Source organism: Misgurnus anguillicaudatus, chromosome 18 (assembly GCF_027580225.2).
Source record: "Misgurnus anguillicaudatus chromosome 18, ASM2758022v2, whole genome shotgun sequence".
Lineage (NCBI taxonomy): Eukaryota > Metazoa > Chordata > Actinopteri > Cypriniformes > Cobitidae > Misgurnus > Misgurnus anguillicaudatus.
Genome location: NC_073354.2, coordinates 37,766,526 through 37,791,913, shown reverse-complemented (window position 1 = coordinate 37,791,913; position 25,388 = coordinate 37,766,526). Strand labels below are relative to the sequence as shown.

At 36.9% G+C, this 25,388-nt stretch overlaps 1 protein-coding gene across 3 annotated transcripts in view; it reads right to left on the bottom strand.

Annotated features, from left to right (window-relative positions):
* The window catches only part of gphnb (gephyrin b), a 61,557-nt gene extending 42,949 nt beyond the window's left edge, over window positions 1-18,608 (bottom strand). For all 3 annotated transcript variants that reach the window (XM_055186468.2, XM_055186469.2, XM_055186470.2), the window contains exon 1: window positions 18,451-18,608. In XM_055186468.2, coding sequence (XP_055042443.1) covers window positions 18,451-18,514 — 64 coding nt within the window. In that variant the 5' untranslated portion in view covers window positions 18,515-18,608. The remainder of the gene's footprint in view (window positions 1-18,450) is intronic.
* Window positions 18,609-25,388: the final 6,780 nt, after the last annotated feature.

The window sequence follows — 25,388 nt, the reverse complement described above, 5'->3', positions numbered from 1 at the left end:
GAGAGAGAGAGAGAGAGAGAGAGAGAGAGAGAGAGAGAGAGAGAGAGAGAGAGAGAGAGAGATATGAGATGGTGCCGCTGTACACATAGCAGCTTCTTAATTCTCCAGCTGGGTAAATTTCCAAATTAATAAAGGTTTCACAGTGCTGGGGAAAATATAGTAACAACAGATAAGATAATCTAATATAAGCTCGGCGTATCTTAGCAACCTTCTTCATTCTGAGAGCAGCAGTAGTGGGGTTCGCAATGGGATCGCAGCATCTATCATCAAACACACAACCAAACACACAACTGCTAATACACACACATACACAGCTATTAATACACTACTGCAACATTGCTGCATACATTGCTATGGATTGCATTTTTATTGTGTTTTAAGGTGAGAAAGTGCTATCAACTGATTTCTCAATCGGAAGTGGAGCATCACTCTCTCCAGGTGCATTGTGGGATTGATGCATTGAGCTCTGGCACTAGATTTCTACCACTGCACTGTGAAAACAGATTGTTACTTTGTTCAATTACAGAATCATGTGGCTACAGTGGGCAGGTAATAAAACAATAATGATTAAATACATTAAAAAAGAAATTAGGACATTGGGCCAAAACGGTTGGCAGGCCAATAGGAATATAAATATAAAATGACCTTTATAGTATCGGCTAAATTTAGAACCCTGCACATGAGATGTGAAAATATAGATCTTTTTCTGTGACCACAAATTAGTAATTTGTTTTCATCATTTGTTTTTTATTAAACAGTTCATTTATTAAATCAGTTTAGGTAAATAGTGTATTTAGCGTCACAATTAGCGTCCCAATGGTTTTTGACACTTTGGGCATGAACTAATAGACGTTTCATCGGACACATGTGCGCTGTCGTGGTTACGCCCCTGAACCGAAGTGAACTTCCCATAGATATGTATAAAGTCTAGATGTCTCGGCCGTGCTGCTTGCCAATTGAGTGGAACGTCTGCATTTGGCGGCCATCTTACCACAGGGCGCTCACTCGTAGCATTGTGTTTTAATGGAGCATGTACTTTTAAATGACCATAACTTGCTTAATTTTCTACCGATTTTCAAAAGATTTGGTTTGTTATAAACATCAGAGCAGAGGCGTCATGCCCATTCAAACTGAGGGGCACTTGCATGCAACCTCAAAATCAAAGAAGCGTCCATTAATCTGTTACTTGCCTTTTGCATCCTTGTCAGTTTTCAGAGATTTTTGTAATTTTGATTGTGTTTTGATCATGTTCCCTTACTTTGGCGCTGCAGTCGGCGCAGTCGCAGACGTCATCAGAGTCTGAGCGCACTCACAAGCTCTTTGCTGTTGCTGCTGCATTTTGCTATCTGAGGAATTAAAACGTGTAAGAAACGCTCAAAAAAAATTTCAGACCCCAGTACGGTAATGTGCAGTTAACCTCCTCTGTGTAGAAAATGTATGGTTTAAAATGTGACCGTCTCAATGTTATATTAGTAGATTTTTAGATTTATCTTGGTACAATGCCAAAGTTCGCCAGAGTTCATGGGGGCGCGGAATCATACATGCTCACATATGCAAAAATCCGTTCCTCTATTTTATCTAAACATATTTTTTTATCATTATTGAACATTAACTTCAATCACGTGGCTATAGCTTATGCTATTTTTTGTTGATTATATACTTTATGGATTTAAAATGACATTAATTTTATAGGATAATGCAGTTGCTGTGCAAAATAGCATTAATTTCACAATTAAAAAAGTCATTAAACAAAACGTAAATAAACAAAACTTGCCGTTTCAGATGTTAATATGATGCCAATATGTAATTATTCTGATTGAATAGTATTTGATATGCAAGTTAGTCAACACTTTTATTTTGGAAGTTTTTGCATGAAGGCAGAAGCGCTCAAATTGTTAGAAATGTAAGTGCCATGGAAAAGTGGAAAAATTCTATGCACAAATTTTTGTGAGCGGTGCCCCCCTAAAAAAAATTGGTGCATGACGCCTCTGGTCAAAGATGTACCTATGACACTGCATACTTATAAAAAAAATTAAAATTAAAGCATCCAGAATTATAGCCACGTTAATTGAGCAAGTTATGGTCATTTAAAAGTATGCATCATTAAAACTCAATGCTATGAGTGAGCGAGCTGCCTGTGGTAAGATGGCCGCCAGGTGATGACGTTAGAGACTCCACATCTAGCCTTTATACTTATCTATGGAACTTCCGATCTGTAAAACAAAGCTGTGGTGTGCAGTGATGCCTGTCATCTCTACTCGAAGGAACAATGTTAATGAGCGTCCTCGTTCTCACTGTGATTGACGTGTGGGCGTGCTTTTCTGGAGGAAGCGTCCATAAAAGGAATATGGGGTCAATGATACGTAACATGTACGTAACATGCTCAAAAAAAACTTTCTAAAACTTGTAAGAAAGCGGAGGCTTGAGTTTAACCCAGAAACACTCTGTCACAAGCTCAACTTTTTTTTTGACACTTTACATTTGTTTAGCATGAAGATTACAGCTCTTTAACTGTGTTAATAAGTCAAAATGCATGAACTAGCATTAACCCCCACCCCTTTTATTTTATGGTAACGTTAGTGCAGTGTAATAGTTGATATGCATTAGATATGATATATGAACAAAGGTAATTTACTTGTGATTTGTTATCAGACATAAACTACTGTAAAAGGACTCTGTTGTTATTGATTCTATGTGGATATCTACCAGACGTTGTGTTTAGTCCACAAACCGTTTGTTTATGTTGCTGCTGAAACTGTCTTTCAAACATGTCCACAATTTACCTAAAATGAGGGAATGAATTAGGAAAATGGTGCCACGATTTACCAAAAAGCATGAATTAGTAAAACATGCTCACATTTTAATAAAACATGGGAACAAATTCGTGCTGCTATCCAGTCTCACGAAATTTCGTGATATAGTCATGATATTGATGCATTTTTTCGTGATCGTATCAGGAATTTCTGTTTACGTGTCATTCTCATGTATTGATTACTCAACTGCTTTTTCCTATTTTCAAACCATTGTCACTTCGGTTTAGGGTTAGATTTGGTGTTTGCGTTAGGATGTCACTTTAAGTATTGGTTTAACAATCTTTTTCCGATTAATGTTTTTATATTTTCTGATTTAGGGTTAGAGTTGGGTTTGGGTAAGGATGTCATTTTATGTAAATCTAACCCTTAACCGAAGCGACAATGGTAAAAAATAGGACAAAACATTTGAGTAACCAATACGTGACAATGAAACATAAACAGAAATTCGTGACTATTCCACGAAATCTCGTGAGACTGGGCTGCCTAATTCATAGCACATTGTACTATTTTTTACGGTTTATGCGACGCTCTGTAGCTAAATAAAGTTAATAATTCTCTCAATTCACCCACCAACAAACCCATCACAATGCATTCTGGAATAGTTGTCTCTGTATAAATGTGAATTTGAGTTTCCAACACAGCGTCATTATCAGCCTAGCATTTGCAACTGCCTTTCGCAACTAGGTTTCATAATCATGTACAGTATTGTGGTACAGTACAGTGTTGTGTAGTATTGTTGATGAATTCAGTGCCGTGTACAGTATTGCCAAGTAAGACAGAATCATATATATTTTTGCTTAGTATGCAAAGGTGGTCTGCATCATGAAATCAGACTGCAGTAAGGAAAGACCCTCACTTTAATACTGCAGCACTGGAGACTCCTGACTCTGCACTGCACTCATTTCTCCTTCACACTGCTTCTCTCTCTCTCTCACTTACACTTATTCTGTCCGTCTCTCTCTCTCTTTCTGCCTTTCACTATGTGATTTAGGAATGTTTATTTCCCAGGACACATCTCTCACTCTCTCTCTCTCTCTCTCTCTCTCTCTCTCTCTCTCTCTCTCTCCACTGCTGTCTTAATGAATCTGGTTGTAAGCAGGTGCCTTCATTGCATTCAATTCTCTGGACAGAATCAGCAATTACAGCAGCCCGGCTTCCTACCGTTACAACTACAACACTGCAAATTATTTGCTTGCAATTTTCTCTCTCTTTCTCTTTTCACCAAACTCTCTTTTAGATCTTCTCCAGATCTTCTTTCTTTCCTCTTGCTGTGACATTTACACAGTTGCTTCATTGATCTGCTTCCATCAAGGTGAATCACATGATCACATATGCAGGTCACCCCCAGAATCAAAATAGAGATATTATGAGCCCAAATACATCATCAGAATCATAAACACTACATTGAGCAGAGACGGCTTTAAGTTGCAACTTTGACCATGCGATCAAAACACCAAAAGATTTTTTTAAATCTTATCAGATGTTCAAAATGTGTGAGGCCACAAACATGATGAAAAAATACGATTTAACAGTTTTGTTCCTGAATTGTGTTTATTGCCACACAGATCACCACACATCTCCAAATTCCCTTTACATATGTTCACAAAAAACGCAGGAAATCTCGCCATGTCTCTCGTTGTCAAACGTGACTTTATGCAGTAAACAAACAAAATGGACAATATGTTATGGTTTATCATCTTTTATCAGCCTGCTTTCTGATTGGGTATCGTTTTGTCATGTGACAATCTACAGCATGTGTGTCCTCGAGGTTCACCCCACACAACAGAATTTCTGATTGTAAATATTTAACATGTTGAATTTTTCTGATTTGCGATCGGAGCGCCTTCAACGTGTTTTCGAGCAGATTCAGACGCTCTTTACGCCGCACACCACAGGGAAATCTGATAAGATAATCGGTCCAACCACAAAGACAATCAGGACTTTAGCTAAGATTGTCGTGAGAGGGAAAATTGGCCCAAATTCAGCCTGATTATCTTTTGGTGTGTACCGGGCTTTAGACAAACAAGAGGTCATATATTAAGTTTTGTTTCATTATGCCAAAGTAATAAAGTTAACAGATGACATTAAAAGACACAAATGCACAAGTCATATGTAATAATGTCATGATATTTTATATTATACAACAGTTCTTTCTGGTTCTCGAATCTGATTGGCTAAGAGCCATACGATATTGTGCTGATAACAGCACTGTAGCCGCTTCACCTTTAGTATTATTCCGCCACCTAGTGAATGGAGGTCCTAAGCAGGCTCATCTCTGAATGGAAAAACACATACGCGCTGTTTGAATCACTCTCCGTGTATCTCATTAGTTTACTAGCTCATAAATCAGTCTGAATCCCCAATCTGAAGTTATTAGTCAAAGATCGGCGCTCTTGGATGTTACGTTACAGTTAATGGGAGAAATGTCTTGTCACATCGTGTGGATTATTAACACTTGGAAAGAGGAATATAAACACTCGTTTTTTTTCTGGAGCTATATTTCTTATCAGAACGCGAAAACACCGTGAAACAGCAGGTAAGCACCGCAGCTTTTAAATGTGGACATTGATCATTTACTTTATCGTGACCTGACTATTAAAACATGTTATGAGATATCGCCACTGATATATTTATAAGCAGCATGCAAAAACATCTCTCTGACACTTATAAAAACCGTTTTATATAGTACTGACAAGAACAAAGTTTAATAATAATAATCGAGTGCTCGTATCACGTTAAGAATAAATGAGAAAGCAATAGTAACGTTATACAAATAGTTTTATTAACTTTTACCTCGCGCCAAAACAATAACAACACAAAAGACACTAAATATGAATTAAAAAACAAGTAATAGTTTGATCATGACACCAAATACTGCTGATTTGATCTCATTTTGACGATCATAAACAAACAAGGCCAACATGAGAGCCGGGGTATCTCTGTCAGAGATGTAGCCCAGAGAGGGCGGTGGTCAGCGGGGCGAGTGAACACTGATGTCCGCTCATGCTTTGGTTCTCATTCGTACCGAATCTCACTAAGCAAACGTTCAAACAGGCGCTATCTTTACTAATCGACTGCAGATTTAAATATAATACATATACATTCTCGACTGAACTAATCTTAAAACTACACTTAGTGACCAAGAAACGGTAATATAAAGAAACGGCTTTTCCGTCCATTGAGTTGTTATGAGCTTCAAAGCAGCCGAAAGTTTTACCTGTCATTCTGGCCGCCCTCAAATCTGTGGCGGAAGAAGTAGTTCTCAAACAAAGAGGCTTTTAAAATAACTCCGTTGTTGTTTTCTAGTTTTCGTTTTTCAAACGTGTGCCGTCGAACTGTTGTATAAAAGCAATATCGCTCTCGGAGTCGTGTGATATAGCTCTATATCATCACGGCTGTGATTGCCTCCGGCACTCGGCCTGCGGCCTCGTGCCTCTGGCCTAATCACAGCCGTGATGATATAGAGCTATATCGCACTCCTACTCGAGCGATATTGCTTAAGTAGCCCCTGCTCAATGTATGATTTTAATGTGTTCCCGCCACCTGTTTAAAAAAAGCTGCCAGCCAGCGGCAGCATTTTTCACAATTTCACAAAAGTTTAATGCCTTCCAGAAAATGTTGTTCTTAAAATATATAAATATATCAAATGAAAAAAAAAAAGGTTTCATCCTACCTTCATTAGTTCTCTTTTTATCACCTCTCAAATATGAGTAGCTTTCTTCAAAAACACCTAATAGCATTTGATAGAGATCAGATTCAGAGCGATCCTCAAAACAGACACGGACTTACAGCTGGACTGCATTTATATAGCGCTTTTAACAGACCTATGGCCATCCAAAGCGCTTTACAATTTTTGCCTCACATTCACCCATTCACTCACTCGTTCATACACCGACGGCCATGCAAGGCGGCATCCAGCTCGCCGGGAGCAGCTGGGGTTACGTGTCTTGCTCAAGGACACCTTGACACTTGGTCCGGGATTGAACCGCCAAACTTCCGATTTGTAGACAACCTACATGAACCACTGAGCCACTGCCGCCCTAGGGTGATTCTTCCGGATTTCATAAGTTGGGTAAGGTGTTCACCTGATGGCTAATAGCAGTATTACGGATTGCCGAAAATACTCTTCATTGGCAGGAAAGGGATTTCTCTTAATTGATGAGTTAATTTGGCAAGGGCGGGAAAAGAGTTAAGTAGCATACAACCAGCATGAAAGAGTTGAGGGTTTAAATACGGACTTCAATCACATCTGAATGTCTCAGCAGGATTTTCAATATTACACTTTCATAACACACAAGATTAAACTCAAAACACTTTGCACCAGCTCAGTAATAGATGATTGCTTTCTCAGCAGATCTGGGTTCAGTTTCAAGCACTCTTTGTCCATCAGCATCAGCAGCTGTGTCCTGAAAGCCCTGACCTCAGGTCAGCCGCCGAGGGTAACTAGTCCTCAGGTTATACTAGTTAAACCTGCTGCGCTGAGATTAAGTTTTCATGACGTGGTTGTATGATCTGAGTGTCTTTTCTTATAAGTGTGGGAGTGAAACACTCGACAGAAAGACAAGGCTGAATTATTCACCCGTGCCATTACACACACACATGCTCTTAAAAAGCACAATCTTACATTATTCACCACAGGTAAGTTTAAACTCTCACTTTAACACAGAAGAGAGTCCACTAGAATGACTTTAAGAAAGGAACAAACATGCAATCAAGGATTTACGTCTTTAAAACTTACAGTAATTTAATTTAATTAACATCAACATGGATAAAAACATCTACAGTGTTTAAAGGTGTAGTGTGTAAATTTTAGCGGCATCCAGTGGTTACGTTGCGATTTGCAACCAACAGCTCAGTCCACTGCTCACCCCTCGTTTTGAAACGCATAGAGAAGCTACGTTAGCCGCCATTGGAAAAACATTTAATTAAGGGAGAAAACTTAGTCAAAAAAGTTTGTCCATTAACTCTTTCGCCGCCAGCGTTTTTAAAAAAAGTTGCCAGCCAGCGCCAGCGTTTTTACGATTTTTACAAAAGTTTAATACCTTCCAGAAAATGTTCTTTAAATATATAAACAACATATCAAATGAAAGAACAGACCCTCTGCTTTCAATAGGAGTGTAACGATTAACCGTGCAAATGCGCGTTTTCTCAATGAATGAATTTGAATGAATTACGGTGAAATCCAGGCACATCCGAACGCCAGAGGGCGCTCCCGTGCAGAAACTCCCTTTGTGCCACAGAAGAAGTAGCATTACAAATGCTATTCCAGGAAATGTCTACAGGAATATTTATATTGCCGTTCTTCAAATTGTTTCAGGTATTTTCTTGATAATAAAGAACATTTTAAATAAGTTTGTGTAAAGAGTGTTGCTTTTTTAAATGCAAGTTATAAATGACTCCAACTCGTTATGATTTTAGATTGATAAGGACTTCCTACTGACCAAATGCCGTAGTACACGCACAAGCTGTGCATTAAACAAAGAATCGCAGCCTTGCAATTCAGAATCGATTTCAGACAGGCATTTTTAATGGGACACACAGTTGAATCGTTACATCCCTAGATTTCAAACAAACAAAAAAAATAACGTTTCATCCTACCTTCAGTAGTTCTTTTGTAATCAGCTTTTGAATATGGGTAGGTTTCTGCCAAAACACCAAATTTTGAGCAAAAAGCAGAGATAATTCCATTTTTGTGACAGACTTTTCATAGAGATCCCATTCAGAGCGATCTTTAAAACAGACACGGACATGCAGCCGCTTGCCATAGAGCAATACTTCCGGGTTTAAAAAGTTGTGGATAATAGCGGTATTGCGGAAAGACGGAAATACTCGTCATTGGCGGGGAAGCGTTTTCTCTTGATTGACGAGATATCTCGTCAATGGCGGTGAAAGAGTTAAGGGCGTCTGCAGAAACATGCTGGCAAAAAATAGCGAATTCCACGTAAGGGGACCCTCTGTGTATGTAGATAAAAAGGTTTTAAGGTAATAAATACATAATGGTTCATTATAAAAGGTCTTTATAAACCCCTGATCATATAGTTTTGTATATTATTTTGCTTTTCTGTCAAGAGATCCTTCTAAAAATTACACACTGCACTTTTAAAAGAGCTCAAGTATTCAGAATGTGCTCCTGTATAGCTCAGAGCATTGCATTAGCAGCGCTTGGGTTCAAACCCACATAGTGAAAAATAATGTATACCTTGTAATGCACTGTAAATCATTTTGGATAAAAACAGCTGGCAAATGCATTAATGTAAATACACACATTCAGCGTAAGTGTTGAGATGACAAAGGAAGAAAATGAGGAGTACCATGTTTGCCTGTTCATATCCAAACACTCCCTCAAATCCAGATATTATTTAATCATAATGTTTGTCACGTTATGTTTACACAAATGAGATTAAATATTTGATTTTCTGAAGATACAAACTCAACACATCATTTGCTGCATCCGAGGCATACTTTACTTTTATACAGTAGAGCTGTGCAATTAATCGCTATTTCAATTTATTCAAACAATTACAAAAACAAGATAATTAAGGTAAAACAATTATTGAGCGAATAAAATATAAATTGTGTGCTGCTTGACCAATGGCCCTTCTGAAGGCACCACTGCAACAAAACTTACTTAAAGAGCACCTATGGTCCAATTCATGTTTTTACATTTCCTTTGGTGTGTAAGTGTGTATTAGTATATGCAAAAGGTAGAAACCCCAAAGTAAACGATGACACCAGTCATCGTCTCCAACGGTAATCTCTTTTCTTGTACTACAACAAACACAGAGATTGTAGGCAACAGTTTACTTCAACATGATCTCACGGAAAGTTGTGTCACGCAAAATTATATTAATTTATTCGTGTCCATGGCACGAAATTCAGCTTTTTCGTGCCTTGAGCACGAATGTCTTTTTTGTGACACTCGTAATTAATTTCTATAAATAGTTTCTTGTTGCACGACTTTCATTTTAGTGTCAATTTATGTATTGTTTTCTCATTTTTTCCCCTATTTTTAAATCATTGTCGCTTGGGGTTGGGGTTAGATTTGGGGTTTGGGTTAGAATGTACTTTTGTGTTTTGGTTTCTACATGTTTTCTTCCGCTTTAAAACTATTCTCGCCCGGAGTTGGGGTTTGGGTTAGGATGTCTAAAAATGTAACAGAAAGTGATTCTTACCCCAACCCCAAGCGACAATGAGAAGAAAATATGAAAAAAACGAATAGAAACAATACATAAAAGGAAAAGAAAGTCGTGACAGAGACACGAGAAACTATTTATAGAAATTTATCAAGAAAAAGACATTCGTGCTCAAGGAACGAAAAAAAGCTGAATTTCGTGCCATGGACACGAATAAATGAATCAAATTTTGCGTGACTATTACACACTTTTTGTGAGATCAGTCTGGTTTACTTCCTGGGATTGGTGATGTAGACAAGACCGACTTTATCATAATTCCTCCCGCTTCAGACTCACAGCCTTTAAGTTAACTCCTGTTAGCAATCGAATCTTTCAAACATGGTAAGGAGCGTCACATTTCCTGCTGACGCAGAGGTATTCAGACCAATCACAACGTACAGATTAGTTGACCAATCAGATACACAGAGCTTTTCAAATCTGTGCATTTCAGGAAGAGAGTAAAAACTGGAGCTACAAAAATGTACGGTATGTGGAAAATAATGTGTCTTTTTTAAACCATAAACCACACAAACACATTGTATTACCAAATACACAAAATAACATTGTTTTTAAGCATTGAAATGGGTGTTCTTTAATAAAAAAAAGTTAAATAAATGCATGTTTTAAAGTCACTCAGTAATCGTGTTAAATAATTTAGATTTTTTTTAACCAAAATAACCGTGATTATGATTCTACCCATAATCAAGCAGCCCTTCTATACAGTATGAGTAACAGTACGTCCAGAATCTCAGTAGGTGAGAAATACCCGACTGGTCTTCTGTTTCCACTGAGATTTCTCAATGTGCACTGATGAATACTTTTCTATCTTACAAGGTGACAAGAGCTGAGAAGCTGCCAAATTAAAAAAAGTGAATAAAAAAGTAAATCAGTGAACCAGGCTGCTCTTTTGATGTGATTTAGGTACCACGCATTGTATTTCTAATGATTTTATTGTACTTGTTTAACAAGGTACAAGACTAAACTATGATAGCAATTGTTATGATTATGTCAAAGGACATACAGGTCACATGACAATGAAAACATGTCAGATGTAGTATTTACACTCTAAAAAATAGTGGGTTGTTTTAAACCCAACTGCTGGGTTGTTTCAACATGGTTGATTAACAATAACCCATCAGATGGCTAAAACAACCCATTATTTGGGTCATTTAAACCCAGAAATGTGTTCTGTCCAATAGTTACCCAGCCGTGGGTTTAAAACAACCCAACATTTTTAGAGTGTATACTGCACCCACAAATACTACATAGAACGAACTGTTATATTGATGAAGCACTTTATCTAATTCAGTATGTACAGTCACAGTCACTCATTTTCTATAAATGACCATACACAGATTCTATAACACAGCCCTACCCATGGATGGCAGTATTGAGTAATGATCTATGTACTATGTGATCTATACTGTATTTGCAGAAATTCATTTAGTCACACGTTTTAGGGGATGCCTTTATAATGGTTAGTTAAGTCATAAGGGATAGACTTATTGATTTATTAATATTTTTTGAAGAAATTGTTTTTTCTGACACACAAATTTGGTTTAGTGGTCAGTGATTCTCAATTTAAGGTCCTGTTGAAACCCTGCATGTCTCCTTTGTTCAACACACCTGATTCAGATCACCAGCAACCAATGACATTAGCAGCCTTTACATACTCATCATGTGTACTAGTAATACTAGTTATAAAACATTTTATAGAGTCAGAATCAGAGGTTTCCTCAAACCACTAACATTTTTATGAGCAATATTAACAGTCCTTAAAGGAAAAAAACACAGTTTTTGAATATTTTACTATTTTCTTATCTCAACTTAGATTAATTAATACATACCTATATTTTTTCAATGCGTGCACTTAATCTTTGTACAACGCGTCGTGAATGTGTTAGCATTTAGCCTAGCCCCATTCATTCCTTGGGATCCAAACAGGGATGGTCCGACTGAGGTTGAAGTGCTGAGGTTGATAGTTCAGATTTTTTTCCGCTTAAAAAATTGCCACATTTTATTTTGTGCCACCATACTTACTCGTGTCAGAGTCCTGCAACGGGTCAGGTACCCGCGGATACCAGCATAAAAGTGTCTAAAATGGGAGGATTGTGACATTTCTAAATAACACGTGGGCAGATAATTAACTCCGTGCGGGCAGATAGTAGTGTGAATAAAAATATGTGCAATGTTTGTATGTCTAAATTACCATTACACACGCAACATATGACATTTGACCCATCACGTTACCACCACTGCGACAGTGCGCAACATTTATTGATGCTTCTCGTAGCCTAGTTGGAGCGAGCATTGCAGGAGTTGCATAAAGTTTTGCCGTTGATAGCCGGAAGCTAGGAACGTCTTAGAAAGCATTTCAAGACGAGACTTGTAGGTAGGTTGTATTTTTTCTTGTTCTTTTTTTCATTAAAAGGTCTATTTGTGTATAGTTATCAGGTTCCATAGCCTATTTAGGTGCCGATGGTAGGCTACTTGAATGGTACAAAACACGTTTAGCCTGTTTCACACTTTAGCCTGTTTCATTAGACCATTCATGACGCTGTTGAGATGTTGAGAGAGGTACGAGATAGAAAACAAAGCACTTTAATTGGAATGATTTTAGCGTGTGTGATTTATGCGGGTACGGGTCAGGTAACAGGCAAAATATTAACAGGTCTGGGCGGGTGCGGATTTAACTTTGATATTATCACGGGTGACAGGTCGGATCTGGTGCTGAACTTTGCGGATACGGGCGGGAGCGGATCTCCAAATGTGGACCCGTGCGAGACTCATGTCTTTAAATAGGGAAAACATGGATGTGTTTGGTGGCTTCTAAATTCATTCCTGTTTGGATCCTAAGGAATGAATGGGGCTAGGCTAAATGCTAACACATTCACAATGCACTGTACAAAGATGAAGTGCATGCATTGAAAAAAGATGTGTATTAAAGGTGCAGTGTGTAAATTTTAGCGGCATCTAGTGGTAAGGCTGCGAATTGCAACCAACGGCTTAGTCCACGGCTCACCCCTCGCTTTTAAAGCACATTGCTTATTAATTCGGTTGTCACTTCACCTTTTAATGCTTAATCCTGTTCTGTACACACACAGTTCAGTAATTTACGGGACTCACAACCGCATTCTACAACCGAATTAACTCCTGCAAAATGCAGGTAGTGACAACCGCATTTACTGAAACTCTGCACAGTGTGTACATAACCGATCTGAACAACTAGTATCAAGTGTTTAAACGTTCATCATAAACAGGACAGGTCTCTCTTCTGAAAAAATAAATGCTTAGAGGAAAAAGTCTTCTGTATGCGCGGTTCAGAAAATGACAGAGGCACTTTTTGCTGACTAGTTTTGCCAGATCTTGCACAAAAAAAACAGCGAACAAGAAAAATCCAATAATAAACTGAAATAAATCTAAATGCTTTACCTCAAAGATCAAAATATTGGGACCGGCACCCTCACAATTTATTAACACCCAAAACTTGATCACTTTATGAGCCAAAAGCCATAAACGATTAAGCGCCAAAACGGTGTTTACGTGGCAACAATGCAAGACCGCGCGCTGTGAAGCAGTCTCACAAAAGCGTAAAATACACAACGCCCAGACGGAGGTTTATTGCAAAACACAACGCTGTTATTATTTTGGTCAAAGCTGTGAGTGATAAGCACGCGAGACGGCAGAACGTTGCTATGGTTATTTCTGTGTCAATCATCACATTTTCTGGAGTGAGGCTTGTTCTGTACAGACATGAAATGAACATTCAGGGGATTCACTCCCGCATTTAAATGCGGTTGACACTCCAGAAAGTTTGCAGTGTGTACGAGACCATAGAGAAGCTACGGTAGCCGCCATTGGACAAACATGTCATCGTCAGTGACAACTGAGTAAAAAAATGTCCTTTTAGGGCTTCTGTAAAAAATTGGCAGCACAAAATGGTGACTTCCATGTAAGGGGACCCTAATGTATGTAGATAAAAAGGTCTCGTTCTAAGATAATAAACACATAACGGTTCATTATGAAAGGTCTTTATACACCCCTGATAATATAGTTTTGTATATTATTTTGCATTTCTGTCAAAAGATCCTTCTAAAAATTACACACTGCACCTTTAATTCGTCTAAGGTAATCAAGTAAAATATTGAAAAACTGTGGTGTTTTCCTTTAATACTTTACATAATGTTCGTTTTTAATCCTTATTCTAAACTTAAATAACCTAAAATCTAGATCTAGAAACAAAATGTATGAAAACTTGTGCTAACTTCCAACAGCTACAAATTTGTGATTCCCTGAACTCCTCTAGAAGTAAGTAAGAGTTTGAAGTGAACAGATCACTGATGAGTTTAATTGCATGCACACACGCGGGCACACACGCACACACAACAATACCAGAAGAAACACAAATTCAACTCAAGACAAATACAAGTTTTGAGGTTTTGCTGTCTGTCTGCGCTGAGATGAATTATTATGGTTTATAGACAGTCCCTAAATCTGTAGTACAGCTGCAAACAAATGCCGCTAGAACCTTTCTCAGAGCTAACCTGCTTCAGAAATGTGCTTATTTAAATGTTATATTGCTTTTAAAAAATGTATTTAATACAATGACATTGTGCCTTAAATGTCTGAATACTTTTCAGAGGAACGCCTTTCTTTGCAAAAGAGCTTGAGAGAAATGTCTTGCATGAACAAACATACAGAAGAAGTTCAGTTACAAAATATCATTACATGCAATGTCACAATCTATTAATCTTAACACGCGCACAGATTCATGTTCACCTTCCCTTGACAGCAATTACTTTTTACTGCTGATGATGTGCATGTTACAGCAGTTCCTAATGAAAGACAGAAGCACGCATGTTAAAAGAAGAAGATGAACTCTTTGTGCTTTTACAATAAGGTTTGTAACTTATTTCTATTTATGACTTTGACAGGCATCTAAATTTATCCGCTCAGTGCAAATGTGGCGAATACTCGTCTCTTTAATACACATGTGAGATCGGAAAGCCTCCCACACAATCCTGAGCTATCCAGATCTACTAGAGAGCTAAAAGGATAGAGAGAGATGCTGTTTGCTCATTGGTAGTTTAGTTGGCTGATTCAATTTCAATAGTTGTGCTGTGAATAGAGATCAGACAATGACTGTATGTCCAGAAAGGTGACATGTGTCTATGAAAACTCGATGTCGTACACCTTTCTTGGACTTACAACTTTCTAAAGTAAACCATTGTGAAGATGATTTAACTCATAAGCATTCCTGAAAAAGGTGAAAAAGCCTATAAAGGACACTAATATACCTTATAAATATATGTGACGTGTTTAGCTTTTTGTTTTTGAGTTGTTTTATGTCATGAATTTTTCTGTCAAATAATGCAGTGTCCCTTCTACGGTACATTGGAACGCTAGCTAGTATGTAAGCGGTTGCTAGGGTGTTGGTAGTCATTTAGTCGGCCCTTAGGCCTCAATGCAGTTTAGTTTTTTTTGCATCTTTTATTATCTGACTGACCAAAATTTTAGGTCTAATTGATCAGAGACGTAATATCTCGGCACCCTTCAACAAGCGTGATTTGACATCATTCAAGTCAGTCACTTTATGGGAGAAGTTTTATAACCATGTGAATATTGGCAATATTAATGGTAATGCTACTAGTAATAGGTGCGATTCTGAGCATGGTTGACTGGTGACCAACGAAAATGTTGTCTGAGCTGAACTAGTTTCCTTAGACCTTTTGTAAGTCATATTTTGCAGAGTGGCAGGAAGATGGCAGACCTTCTCAAGGTCACACTGGGTTTATTTTTAAGTCAGTTCTCACCAAGGTGAGGATGCTAAAAAAAGCTGAAACTGTGCTGAAAACTGTGAAGAACAAAACAGTCCAAACTCCACAAAACACTTAGACGCTAACGTCTACAAGCACGAGCCAGAACCATTTCAGTTGGTTTCATTACATATTAGTTGCAGCATGTCAGATTACTTAACCAATGACATGCCAATTTCCATTTGGCTCCAGCAGAGTGGTTCTCCACGAACCCATAACGGACCGGGTTTATTAATAATTCCTAGATTTTCCCAATGACTATCCGTACCAGTGTTTCAAAATGTGTTTTAAAAAACAGTACAAATCAGACTGAAAGTATGTGGTTTAGCAAATGCATGCCTTTACTAGTCAGACGGACAAAAAGATCTCTAAAGCATATCCAGGCGCCAAACTATGACCCAACCCTACATCTTGGAGTCACTGCATGCTTGTCAGGTTCCTAAATCCTTTACAGTGTTGCTATGCCAACCAAAGCTCCTCTCAACCCCAGGGAAGAGGACAGGTCTGGTCACATGACTTTGCTGTCATTGTTGAAGATGAAACAGTTGTGAATGAGGTCCTCTGTCATGAGATGATCAGTCAAGCACATGCAGGTAGACTGATGTCAAAGGTCAACACTAAAAACCTTCACCAAAGATAGCCATGTATCTACAATGCTGATAATATAGATACTTTATTGGCATGTGAGCGAGAGAGGACTGTGAGTCTTAAAGGTGACTGCAGAGGTGGAGACACTACATGAAATCACTTTTCTACAGTATAAATCCCAAAGCAACCTAGATGGAAACAGAACAGCTATGTAAGAAAGAGAGAGAGAGAGAGAGAGACACAAGGAGATTTCTAAAAGGTCAGATGACACACGCGGGATGTGATATCTCTTTCGTTTTACCTTTCTCATAATTTCTCTCTGTATATTCCCCAACCGAACAGGCCTTCAGAGATACTGATACGAGATGAAGAAGAAGGTAAGGCATGCTGCTAATGGGAAATTCATTACAACGATGAAAGAATTTTGAGTGACAAATATTGACAAGCGTCCTGTGTAAATGTCACCTCTGTGTCAAGGGGTCGCAAAAGTAATCTGACACAAGACAAGCGTGACGATTGCCTTTGCATGCGTCTCTGCTCGCTTGTGTTGACAGCAGTTTTACAGGGGTTGGTTCGATATGGTCTTCACATTAAAGCAAATGACAAGAGAACACAGGTCATGCTCTGTTTAGGGATTCTGGTGTGTTATATATAAATATATATATAATATATCAGATCAGTGCAATGTGAAAAGTAAATAAGTTTACAGAACAAGTCAGGGCGTTACTCCAGAAGGCTTGTTATCCATGCAAAATTAATGCTAAATAATATCTTACCTGGCAACCACAATATAATAAAACTGATGAATTGTAAGATAGGACTATTGTCCAGTTAAGTTGATAAAGACTTATTAATAGTAACCTGTTATGTTCAGATAACTCCATTAGGACTCAGCCTGTGTTGGTCATCATCAGCCAATGATTTGAGAATCAACCAGTGAAAATTAGCTGCCCATTAATTTGGAATATTGGACGGGATGTCATTCGTAAAATGGTCGTTATGGTCCTGGATAATAACTATGTAAGGATTTAATACTCGAGTACTCAGCGACAGTCGATGCACTGCACTGGATGCGGTTCAGCACCACGGACAGCGCGCGTGAGTATTTCAGCACCATGGACAGCGCTGCTGCTCCGCCGGCGCGAGCAGGAGGGAGGGAGGGAAGGATGGAGGGAGGAGGTGAAGCGGGGTTTCCCTCACTGCTGGATTGAGCTCCTCTCTTTTTATCTCTACCACCTTCACCAGCGGATTTCCACGAGTGGGTTATCACCAATCACATCAAGCGAAAATCAGTTGTTTTTTAAATGACGGTTTCTTTCTATGATCAGCTGTATTACGCGGCCGATTTGGGAGGTTTCAAACACGAAGTGGCATCGTTTTGCAGCACAGTGCTGGTAGCGATAATCATGATTTTTTTTACAAAAGGGAAATTATTCGCAGAATTTTGCTTAAAAACATTTTATTCGTTTTACAACAGCACCACGAAGCGCGGATGGAAATCACCGGCTAATGCAAATGTGCATTAACAAGACTGCTAAAAACCAGCAAAGCAGCATTCTGCCCACGATTCACAGGCATCCTCACTAATATCAGCCCACTGCATCCTCTGCTTCTGTTAATAAATCACAGCTTTATCGCTGCTGTCTAACGCCAGGTACAAACGATACAAGATTCACTGGATCACAGGCGATCGTGAAATGCTATGGCGTGCACACCGAGCTTCCCACCATCAGATGGAATTTTTAAGGATTCAAAGGGCAAATTTAACTATTTCACACACAACACTTTATCCTCCTGTTAAATTGTATAAAAATGTGCCCGCTTTTTCCATGCAGGAGGTTTGGCAGGGAAATGAATATCTGGTAAAGAGGGGGGAAGCTTTAAATCACCGCTGACCAGCAAATAAAACACACACACATACACACACATATACACACACATATATATATATATATACACACACGCTTGGGGAAAAAGACACCGCTGGCAAACAGCTGGAAATACGCGGCACATCTTCCCTAAAAGAAACAGCGCGGTGACTTTAAAGAATCTGGATTTTACCTGTCAGGACGCCGACCCGGATTTGGTGATCGTGGTTTGTTAAAATCATCCCGTCTGACGCCATATTCAGCACCGCTGTCGCCGCACTGACAACTCCAGGCAGAGCCGAGAGCCGAGCGCATGGATCTCTGGAGGGGAGGGGATGACGGGAGCGCGCAGGGGAGAGCAGCTGAGCGCAGAGATATCCAGCAAACAATTTCACCCCAGTAGATTTACTTCTGCATAATGGCAGTGGATTGAGTGAATCAATGCATTTTCATTGTATTATTCTTAATTTTTATATCATTGAAACACACTGTACAAATGTGACCAAAACCAGCCAAAGTTATTTTACTGTTTTCTGTCTATGTAATGTAAAGAACATTCTATGAAAATATAATCTTGATATCTTTATCAAAGGCGGACACTACTTAAGTATTTTTTACTTTCTACATAAAAGTACATTTTCAAGTATTCGTATTTTATCAGTGTTTTTCTTTAGAAAACACACATTCCAAAGCATATTATCATACTTTTTACTCCACTACATTTCATAATTTCAAGTTTTTGGTTTATATTTAATATTTAAGTACACTGTAAATACGCTGGATTAATTTAAAAATATAGTGCATACTTTTCATCCACTATTTTTTAGTAAGTTTTACTTGAAATTTTAAGCAATTGCATATATTGCTTAAAATTCTATATAATACTTACTTTAAAAAATGGATGCAAAAATGATGCACTATATTTTTAAGTTAATCCAAGCATTCTTTTTTTCAGTGTACATTAAACATCTAGTTTTTTTTTACTTTTACTTAAGTAAAAAGTACTTTTGTACTTTTACTCAAGAAAAGTAAACGTACACCATTTTTATGTAATTAGGTATAAAATCAACTTTATATGCAACATAAAAGGAATACACAGTATAATTCAATGCTCTAGAATAGTGAAAATTTTTTTGTAAACTACAATTTTTCCCAAAACAAACGCAGAAGCTTGAAAAATGTAAAATACTCAAGTAGTGTCCACCTCTGATCTTTAATATTGAATGAATCAAATATTGAAGTCAGTGTGAAATCAAAGTTTGATGCCCCTCATCTTATCATTAGATAATGAGACTTTCACAGACAGGGTCACAAATTTGAAACTTTGGAAACTTTTTGTGTGTTGTTTGTCCTGTTAAACATGGGGTGGTTTCTCGGACAAAGTTGAAATTAATCCAGGACTAGACTTTAGTTATATTTTACAAACTTACCTTACAAAAAAAACATTAGCCTACCCATGTGCATATTGAGATAAAACAATGGCACTAACTGATATATTTTCTGTGCAAGCTGATTTCAGTTAAGAGAGATCCAACATTCATTTTAGTCAGGGACTAGACTTAAGCCATGTCCAGCTTACACTCTTAAATAATGCCAGATCAAATGTATCTGTTTACAAACTTTAATGTTTATCAAACATTATTTATCTTCTTTGAAGCATATATGACAGTCTGTGAAAACTCTTTTAAATTATTTTTTATTTAATTGGTACATAAAATGCAATTCTGACTAGTAAGGCCATGTCAAAGATTGAAATAAGTGTTTAGGAAGCCATCTTATTTTTCTAAAAAAATAATAAAAAGTCTGTTTATAATATAACATTTTATAAAATCATATAATAAATTCTTTAAAAAATAAAATAAAATCATTAAAGGCGGAGTCCATGATGTTTAAAAGCCAATGTTGATATTTGTAATCACCTAAACAAACATGCCCCTACCCCAATAGAATCTGGACCTTCTGTTGAGAGACCCGCCCCACACATACGCAACCCGGCATTTGATTTGATTGGCTATAAGTGTGTTTTGGTAGTCGGCCCGTCTTCTTTTCTAAAGCGTTTTTCAAACATTGTGGACTCCGCCTTTAATTCTGTTTTAAAATTAAAATGTAAAACTGTATTTTAAAATCACTGACAGCAATAAAAGACAGTACAGGGTCACATATATGTGTGCAACAAACTCATATTAAGTTACTCAAAATAAATACTATAATACTGTATGAGAGGTATTAACCAAAAACTCAAGTGTTTTCTCTCTGACGCACACACACACCTTTATTCTGTCTGAATGCCACAGTAGTAATGTTTGTGTGGGCTATTTCACATTACCTCATGAAGAGAGCACTATTGATTCCTTGCCTTGACTTCCAGGAAATCTCAGTACTATGTGTCACTCATGCATCGCTCCAGCAGCAAGCTTTTCATGTCTGGCATTTATTTATATTCTTGCTTTGCAACATAGGAAGTCTGTTGTTCAAAAACAATCCCAGCGTCAAGTCATAGTGTTTCTATTTATAGGGCACTGTGGTGTCCACTTGTTTATTCTCATGGAAAATTGAGATACCATCTTTTCTTTCTGTGTTAGGATTCCATAAACTTTATTATTTATAAAGACATTTAAGTGTTTGGATCTGGAACAGTGTGTGTGTTCACTCAGCTCTTCTGCACATGTAAGCACTCGCAGTCTATAGATAGAGTTACTGCAACAGTTCACTGAAGCAAATCTTCATAAGGAAATGTCTGCATCTGTGTGAGATAAAGATGATAAACCACATTTAGTTCATTAATGAGACACTTCAACAGCTAGATTTTTACAGTTTGAAGTGTAAGTTGGACTTGGTGATGTAGGTTTCCAGTGTCTTGTTTCGTGGTTGCTGAGGTGTTCCAGTAGTTGCTAAGTGGTTGCTAAAAATTTCCATATTTTTTATTACCCTGCCGAACAATCGCTGTAAACCAGTTTCAGCTGGTTTGCGGCTCTTTGCTGGTTTAGGCTGGTCTTTCATCCTCAGAGACAACAGAAATGTTTACTTGAGTAAGAAGCGCAAATAAAAATGTATGTTTGTAAAATAAGGCTTGATATGTTTCAGTAAATGATTTTCATTGCTTAGCTACAGCTGTACAAGCATCGTGTGTGGAGCAGGTAAGAATCAACCCTCATTATTTCAGTTCTGCATCTCTGAACCTTCTTCCTGCAGAATAAATCAAGCTCACATTGTATTTGACAATGACATATAGATTGAAGAATGTAGAATGACATATAGAATTTGAATGCAAAGAAAAGTAATTGACTGATAGAAACCAATAAAATAATAAAAAATGCTAAACTTCATGACTGTATGGTGTACGTGCATGCAGTAGAAATGATTAGATAATTTATGAGATGACTTGGATTGTCTAAAGGAATTAAGAGGGTTTTTATATCCCTCTCACTAAAAGAACTAACAATACAACAAACATCACACTTACAAAACCTCTGTCTCTTCATTAGAGCATAATCTGTCCTTGTTGTGTTTAATTTATTTTAAATATATCCAAAAATACCTCACTCTTCTTTGCTTAAAAACTCACAACACTGTCTAACAATCCTCTGACCCATCTTGCCAAGTTTGTCAGTTTCATAGAACAGCACTAGAGGGCTCTAGCAGGTAGATGTTATGCTTTGGGCTGCATTAGACATGAAGATTTTTTAATATAAACTTTATAAAGTTTGGTAGGGCTAATGCACATGTAAGAAGTGAAGCATGTGTTCATTACAGAGCAATTACACCCAGATACAAGTAAAGCTATTGTCTTATTAATACAAAGTCAAAACCTTTACCCTTGAGTAAAAAAAAAGAATAAAATAAATATAGTGGAAATAATTGCATACAGACTAATGGTTTGGTTGAAGTGAAGTTCTTTCCTCAGCAGTAAAACTGTGACTTCAGCAGACATACAGAAGCTCAGATGATCTGCAATAATGCATTAAAGATATACATACTAAATATTAACAGAACCATTAACCCCTTCAAATAATAATTCTGTCATCATTTAATCATTTTCATGAATTGACCTTAATTACTGTATATTGAACCCTTTGACCTTTCATCTGCAGTTTATCAGAATGTTTATGATGCTCATAACCAAAAGTTTGTAAACAAACATTTTTCATCTAATCTTATTTACACTTGCATGCATGTTACAAAGAAATACAAAAATCTTAGTTCCTGGTTTTATACATTATATACATTTATACATTGTACCATTCTGTTCAGAGAAAAAAGTTGTAACTTTAGAATGATATGATGGAATTAATGCGATATTAGCGTTTAGTTAATGATAATGAATAAATATAGTTTTGTGAATTTCTAAAACACTAAACCAAATTCATAGTGGCCTAAACCCATTTGTCAAATCATGAACTCTTTTTGTAAAACTCTAAACACAAACTTTTCACTAAAACACACATTTTACACTGCAATGCACTTGTTTGATAAATGCTAAACACAGGCAGGCAAAAGTTGAACCCAACTACAACACCGTTATCATCGAGTAAACACAACAACTCAAAATTCTACACACTTTTTTTCTAATGGTATTTTTTACTAGTTGTGTTGATTGGAAACAGTCTGAGAGGCAGATGAAGAGTATGAGGAAGAACAGGACAACAAAGATGATGCCATTGGCAAAATTTGTAGTTAGATTGCTATTACTTTTTACAAAATAAAAGTGCTGCTCACAGTAATATTGAATACTTACTATTACTTGCAGTAAAGTATTCACTATATTCACTAAATAAATGTGTGATTACAGTAAGCAAGCATGTTGTTATATACAATAAACATGTATTTTTCTGTAAGCAGCTGTCTTAATGTTGTGTTTTCCATTTTTTAAGGTAGTGTCTAATGGATGCTCTAATGTTTTATATTTTAGACTTATATGATTTGAAAGCTTAGTTTGATTTTGAGTACATGTGAAAAGGTTTTGAAGGGATTGTTCGATTTTGCTAGAAGAGTTAGGAGTTCTGTGAATTTAGTTTGACAATTTGGATTAGTGTTTAAGGTTTTGAGAAAATGAGTGATGGTTTCAGAAAAATGTGTTTTAGCAATTCAGAAAAAACTGTAATAATGATAATCTTCTGTACTGTTTTTATAAAATCTCTCTGATTAGTATTGTGTGTGTTTTTGTTTGTGTGCATGTGTGTGGGGAGGAGAGATAGACATGTACAGCTATTTTCATTGTTGCTGGTGTGGTATATGTGCTGCAATCTGATGAGAGACTCTTACTGCAATGAAAGAGAGAGAGAGAGAGAGAGAGAGAGAGAGAGAGAGAGAGAGAGAGAGAGAGAGAGAGAGAGAGAGAGAGAGAGAGAGAGAGAGAGAGAGAGACTACAAGGTAATTTTATAGACTAAGCGAAATACTGTCAAAACGATTATGAATGTGAACAATTGAAATTTTTCAGAAACTGTAATGCAGAACCACAAAACTACATTATTTTCAGGTTGTATTGTTAAAAACTACACAGTTTCTACTTCTATACAGTATAGCTTCAAAATCAAATAATAATTCTGCATTCTGGTGGTAACCTAATTTAAATTCAAAGCATTTAAAGAAAAAATTCAAAGAATTTAAAATTCTGTAAACGCTGAGACAGCAGAGAAAGAAAGACAAAAGATTATTAAAGCTAATCTCATATAAATATGCGCACACACACTCCTCTCATGACCCCGCATGTCATGTTAAGGTTATTGTGAAGTTCAGAGGGACGCCTGCTGCATGTTAAGAGTCCTTCAGCGGCCCGACCGGGGTCCCTGTGAGTCCCCTGCTGCGTTTGCTTTCTCTCTCATCATTCATCTTCACGTCTCTTTAAATCTGCCATTCAGATCACATCAGCACAATTTTCAACACAGGTATTTTGGATCCAACGTATTAAACACAAACTAAGGTGAATGGCTAAAACAGACGGACAGATTTATTGTATTAATATGCATTCTTTAAACTGAATATTTTAGAATCTATTTTGTTTTTATTTTACTAATTTATTCTCTAATATTTACAGTTATTATTGCTGTTTCCTGTATGTTACCATTTTTAAATGTACACTGCAAAAAATTATTTTCAAGAAAAACTGTTCTTAGTATTTTTGTCTTGTTTTCAGTAAAAATATCTAAAAAATTCTTAAATTAAGATGTTTTTTTCTTGATGAGCAAAATGACCCAAGAAAATAAGTCAAGTTTTTAGACCAAAAATATCAAATTTAAGTTATTTTTTGCATAAAACAAGCAAAAAAAAATCTTGAAAATTATTCTTAAACACTAAATTCAAAAAAATTTCAAGAAAAATTTGCTTTCCCCATTGGCAGATTTTTTTGCTTGTTTAATGCACAAAATCACTTAAATTTGATATTTTTGGTCTTAAAACTAGACTTATTTTCTTGGGTCATTTTGCTCATCAAGTAAATGCATCTTAATTTAAGAATTTTTTGATATTTTACTGAAAACAAGACAAAAATACTAAGAACAGTTTTTCTTGAAAATCATTTTTTTGCAGTGTATAAAATGAAAAGGTGGTGTGTAGTGGGGGAGACGGAAAATCTGTTGTTTTAAACAATAACTCACTTATCACAATAAATTCATGCATTCACTGACATCTAAAGTAATTTAACTTGATAATTATGGAAATATTTCATAAAAGTAAAAAATACATTAAGAGCAATGTGTGAAATTATATTCACAAGACACAACAACAACATTGACTCATTAACAGAGGCAGAAGATCTTGAGAAATCTGCATCTACACTGACATGAATGAGGAACTGACTCGATTAGATATAATCTTGAAAATGTTTAAATAGATATTCAGATAAAGATGTGAGACATCAGCACTCGGCTCTCTTGAGCACATTTTCGTTTTTTTCTGGCCCAGTTTCTAAGCGGTTTCTCCAGTAAAAGCCCTCTCTGGTCTCTCTGGTCCTGATCTGCTCTCTTCTACTGCAGTGTGTTTTAGAGGAAAGCTTGCCAGCACAGCAGACAGAGAGCACTCAGATCAATAATTAATAAATGCTTGTCTTACTGATAATGGATGAAGAGTACTGAAACAGACAGAAGGTTATATTTCAATAGCAGCATATGCTTCTGTCTCAAAAAGACTAAAAA